This window comes from Mus musculus, chromosome 15 (assembly GCF_000001635.26).
Source record: "Mus musculus strain C57BL/6J chromosome 15, GRCm38.p6 C57BL/6J".
Classification (NCBI taxonomy): domain Eukaryota; kingdom Metazoa; phylum Chordata; class Mammalia; order Rodentia; family Muridae; genus Mus; species Mus musculus.
The window spans coordinates 63,803,844-63,809,843 of NC_000081.6; the positions used below are offsets into that span (position 1 = coordinate 63,803,844).

General features: G+C 40.7%; 1 protein-coding gene across 1 annotated transcript in view; it reads right to left on the reverse strand.

Moving 5' to 3' along the window:
* The window catches only part of Gsdmc (gasdermin C), a 32,769-nt gene extending 27,873 nt beyond the window's left edge, over positions 1-4,896 (reverse strand). The window contains exons 1-2 of the mRNA NM_031378.3: positions 4,632-4,896; positions 539-753 (exon numbers count right to left, since the gene is read on the reverse strand). Of these exons, the coding sequence (NP_113555.1) occupies positions 539-749 (211 nt within the window). The 5' untranslated portion in view covers positions 750-753; positions 4,632-4,896. The remainder of the gene's footprint in view (positions 1-538; positions 754-4,631) is intronic.
* Positions 4,897-6,000: the final 1,104 nt, after the last annotated feature.

The following is a 6,000-nucleotide window of genomic DNA, read 5'->3' on the forward strand; positions in this document are numbered from 1 at the left end:
TCATTTAAATCTTAATCAAGAAGCTAGCTAATAAGCCATATCTGAAATGTAAATTACCACAGAGGGCAAACTCTGGAACCCATGCAAGCATGGTCTTCATCCTAAGAAAGAAAAGCATCATTTATTCAGTGTCTAGCAGTCCCTGGGGAACACCTTTCTGAGCAGAGAATCCAGTCCCAGGGTATGTTGTTGAAATAGAAAAACACCTGGCACTTGAGGATAGACTGACCTCAGTCTGGATCATAACCAGACTTACCAGTTTGAACTATGCAACTTTGAACAAGTTTTAGGAAGATGGGTATCATAGCTCTATTTAAAGAGGCTCTTACTCGGAAGGCAGAGGCAGGTGGACTTCTCAGTTCAATGCCAGCCTGGTCTACAAAAGCATGGATGGGTGGATTCCTAAAGAGCCTTCCTTGCCCTTTGCCTTTAAGCAGAATGGTTCACTAGCTACCTGTCTGAGCACCTCAGGGACCTGGGAAGCTGCACCATTGAAAATACTAATTTTCACATTACTCTGTCCCTTGACTGACCATACCTGGAACAGGAATATTGGGCTCCAAGAGATGCAGAAGGGTAAATCCAACTGGAATATATTCAGTTTTCAAAGCCAACCGGGAAGAAGTTTCCTGAAGTATGTTAAACAGGCAGAATTTGGTTGCATCTGACAGGCATTTGACAGGCCTCAGATCTCTTCCTTGAAGCTTTTTAACCACATCCTTGCTAAGCCAGTCAAATGTGTAGGACATGTTCCTAGGATAGAAGGAAGCACAAACTTCAGCTGGGTTAAAGAGAGAGTGTAACTGATTCTCAGTGATTCCTGATGTTTTTGTCATAAGCCACTGATGTGTGAGAGAACTCCCAAGTCAGCACACAGCAGAAATATATACATCCAAGTTATCCTGGGACTATTCCAAAAAGCCAGAAGACAGGCTAAACCTAGTAGTGCCCACCAGAAGATGAATGGGGGCAGGGGCTGGAGAGGTGCCTCAGAGGTTAACAGTACTGACAGCTCTTCCATAGGATCCAGCTCTTACATGGTGGCTTATTCCATAGCTAGGGGACCTCACCAGGCACATATGTGCTATACAGACATAATTGCAAGTAAGAAATCCATACACATAAAAATAAATAATTTGTTAAAAGATGAATGGAGAAAGAAGATGTGGTATATATACATGATTGCATTTTATTCATTCATAAACTGAAATTGCACCAAATATAGGAAAACAGATGGAATTCAGGTTCATCAAGACAAATGAAATTGACTAAACTCAGACACACAGATATTCCATGCCTCTCTTGTACACATATACTAATATATATATATATACAAATTATGAAATAAGAAATGACTACTTTTCAGATATATAGGGGATTTGGGGTGGGTCAGCAGAACAAGAAATGGTAATAGGGTGAACATGATGAAGTATATAATATGCTCTGTGAGAATGCTATAATAAGGCCCATTATTTTATGCTAATTTAAAACAATAAATACAAAAAGGAGAAATCATAGAACTGATGACTTGGATAGACATTGCTCTAAATAATAAATGCGATCAGTTACTTGTCTAGTGGATTTGAAACCTTCCCTAGCACACATAAGGACCTGGGTTCAAGACCCAGTGCTACCAAGAAAGGAATACAAATAACCAACAAGTATACAAAAGGACAAGTGTCACCACTCATCATAAGAAAAATGTTAAGCAAAATCGCAATGAGGTATTATATCTTCCAGGATGCTGTTTCAAAACTATATAAAGGCAATGACTGTTAGTATTAACGTTAAAAATGGAACCAGATACACTGAGAGAATTCAAAATACTATCTCTTCTACAGTAATCAGGTCGGTGTCTCAAAAAAGAAATCTTAAAGATAGAATTGAGGGCTGGATAGATGGCTAAGTGGTTAACAGCACTGTCTGCTCTTCCAGAGGGCCTGAGTTCAATTCCCAGCAACCACACATTGGCTCATAGTCATCTATAATGAGATCTGATGGCCTCTTCTGGTGTGTCTGATGATAGCGACCATGTACTCACATAAAATAAAAATAAAAATAAATTTAAAAAAAAATAGTAGAATTGAAGATAATATCTTAGCAACACAATAGCACACTCATGTTCATTGCAGACTATTCACAAAGGCCAAAATGTAGAAACAATCTAAATATCTGTTAACAGAATGAGAAAAATGTGACATCTTACTGTGTACTAGTACCAGCCTTAAAGGAAAAGAAATTCTACAAAATGCAATAATTTAATAAATCTTGAGGATGCTGAACCATATGTCAGTCAAGAACACACACACAAACACACACACACACACACAGAGGAGTCTACTTCCGAATTATCTCAAACTCTCCACGACCCAGAGAGAAAACAATGCTCTCCCAGAGAAAGCTCTGTAAAGGAGGAGAGAGAAGGGCATTGTTAGTCAATCACCTTAGTGTTTCCTGTGCACAAATGAGGAAACTACAGATCTCTGAGGAAGGTTTGGATCTGTTTTCTATTGAAGGCAGAGCTCATGCTATGTACTTACCTCAATATATTAAATATTATAGATAACATTTTCCACACATATAGCTTATGTACTTACCTCAATACATTAAATATTATAGATAACATTTTCCACACATATAGCCAAAACTCAATATAGCTGGGTGTTCCAGGCTCTGAATAGATATCAAAATCTGTATATGACTACACACTCCTGATAACATTTAAGTTGCCTCTAGAATGCTTAAAATGCTATTGTATTAGTAACTGTTTTTAAGTTGCTATGAAAAAAGTACCTGACATAAATGACTTAATGGAGGAGAGACTAATTTTGACACAGGGGTTCAGAAGGGCAGTCACTTGAGCCCTGTGCATTCTGACAGCATCATCTGCACTGGGAACTGAACTGGGGTCCTTTGGAGGAGCATCAAGTGCTTTTGGCTGCTGAACCATCTCTCCAGCCCCTAAATATTTTCCTCTTTTAACATACATATATGTGTCATGTTTGTGACATTTATGCATGTATGTATGCACATTTTGGTGTTCAAAGGCACATATTTCTATGAATGCTCATCCACATGTGTGCATGTGAAGGCCTTGGTTGGCACTGAGTGACTTGGTCAATCACTATCCACCTTCTATATTGAGGCAAAGTCTCTTGCTGACCCTGGAGCTCCCCACTGCTGGTAGTCTGGCTAATCAGCTTGCCCCAGAGATCTCCTATCTATACCTCCTGCATGCTGAGATTACAGGCTTGCACCCTGCCCACTGGGTTCTATATGGGTTCCTAGGAATAGAAGTCAGATCCTTATCGAGACAGTAAAATCTAGTGCCCTGGATCCCAGTACTTGGGAGGCAGGCTAGGTGGATCTCTAAATTTGATGCCAGCCTGGTCTACAGAGTGAGTTCCAGGACAGGTAAAACTACACAGAGAACCCTGTCTCTGGGGAGAAGGGGGGAAGAGTCTGAACCTCACAACGCACAGCAAGTGCTATACCTGCTGAACCCTCTCTCCGAGCCCTTTTCTGAATATGTTTAGTCAATGGTCAGTTTATCCCAAAGCTGTGGGATCCATGAATCCATAAGGCCAATTGCACTACCAATTATATATGTATAACACACACACACACACACAATTTCTTGGTATAAAAATTCCATGCCAGGCTTGGTGGCAAACACATTTAACCCCAAGACTTGGGAGGAAGAGACAAGCAAATCTCTGTGAATTCAAGGCCACCCTGGTCTACAAATGAGGACAACCAGGGCTCTCTTACACAGAAAAACCCTGTCTTGAGAATTATATACATATATATGTATACATATATTTTGAGCAGCAAAGAACATAATTATTTCTGATGCTCTTCATAGCAATATTCAAATAAGACATATATGCAGATTACACTAGGGTGAATACTGAAGATTACTACAGAATTTTAAAAAATTAATGATGGGTTTTGTGCAAAACATGGCAAAGGGGAGGAGTGCAGAGGACCTTAGGATCCCTAGGGCAACATGATGGAGTTGGTGCCGTTTCCCTGACTGTCATTTCCAAGAAGAGAAAGGACATGCATTCATATCTCAGCACATTGATTTTGAAAGCCAGGGAAAGATTAATCATACATACCAGCACAGGATAGTAGAAACTGTCATGGAGATAAAATGTTTGAAGCAAAGGGGTATGGGTAGAAATCAAAACTTTGGTTGTAGATATTCAGGAACTTGGATATGTTAACAATACTCTGCAGAAAAGTCTAAGTAATATTAATCTGCTTAAATCATTCTCTTTACAGAAAAGAACGAGATTTCCAAAGATAATTGAGTTTGAATGATATGAATATAGTAAGATGGAACTGTCAACAACCGTAAAAGAGTTCTCATGGGACCATTTCAATTATGTCCCCAACACGAAACCTGAACAGAGATGTGTCAGAGACCAGCCATTGCCCTTCCACACTCTCATGAGCTCGCCACTAATTCTCTTATGGAGAACTTAGGAAATGTGTCCTTCCCTGCAGGTTACATGCATGACTTAGGAAAACCCATCAGCTCATTCCCCAAACCAGCCTGCAGGACTCTGTCTCTGAGCACACAGCCTTCTCTCCTCTTTCACCCCCTCATCCCCATCAGCTCTTACCAGGCAGAAGCTGCGTTATCTCCTCTAGAGAAAGTGCAATTGAATGTGGCTCCTTAGTCCTTGGACCTTCTAATCCAAGTATAACTTGTACGAAATCCAGGACCAAATCAACGTGATTCTCTTTACTGTCTCCTTCCTTTTAGCAGGTCCGAGTCAATTTTCAATGCAGTATTCTGGCCAGGTAAGCTCGGGGATGAACTCTGTTCTCCAGGAACTAAGCTCTGAGCTCAGAACCAGTGCTCAAAGCCACCATTCAAAAGACTGTGGCTCTGAATCAAAGAGCATTGGCAGGTGTACCCCTGGAGGGCTGTCCTGGCTCAGAGGAGGGAGGATTCTTAGAAATCTCTCTCTCCAAACTGAAAGCCAGCTGAGCAAGTCTGACTTGTGATTAACAGTGATTGGAAGTGCTGGGTGTGACTGTCAGGCTGCAATGGGAGGATTCAAGCTTGTGCTGACACTGCAGTGGTTACAACATTCCTTGCCATAACCAGTGCCTGACAGGAAGCAACTCCATGAAGGGAAGGTTTATTTCATCTCCGTTTAAGTACAAAACTTAACTTCACAAACAAGTTAAGCAAATTATATATTCACTAGCGAAAACAAAATCAGGTTGACATTTTAAAAACTTGAAACTCACTAGGAATCACAAGAAATCATTTGGACAATCTAGGTACATTTTCATTAAGAAAAGATTGGAGTTTTTTTTTTCTGGTTTTACTTTTTTTTTAATTTTATTTTATTAGATATTTTCTTTCTTTACATTTCAAATGCTATCCCGAAAGTTCCCTTACCCTTACCCTGCCCTGCTCTCACTCCCACTCACTCCCACTTCTTGGCCCTGGCCTTCCCCTGTACTGGGGCATATAAAGTTTGCAAGACCTAGGGGCCTCTCTTCCCAATAATGGCTGACTAGGCCATCTTCTGCAACATATGCAGCTAGAGACATGAGCTCTGGGGGCACTGGTTAGTTCATATTGTTGTTCCACCTATAGGGTTGCAGACCCCTTTAGCTCCTTGGGGACTTTCTCTAGTTCCTCCATTAGGGGCCCTGTGTTCCATCCTATAGCTGACTGTGAGCATCCACTTCTGTATTTGCCAAGCACTGGCATAGCCTCATATGAGACAGCTATATCAGGGTCCCTTCAGGAATATCTTGCTGGCATAAACAATAGAGTCTGGGTTTAGTGGCTGATTATGGGATGGATCCCTGGATGGAGTAACCTCTGATAATCCATTCTTTCGTCTTTGCTCCAAACTTTGTCTCTGTAACTCTTTTCATGGGTATTTTGTTCCCTGTTCTAAGGAGAAATGAAGTATCCACACGTTGGTCTTCCTTCTTCTTGATTTTCTTGTGTTTTGCAAATTGTAT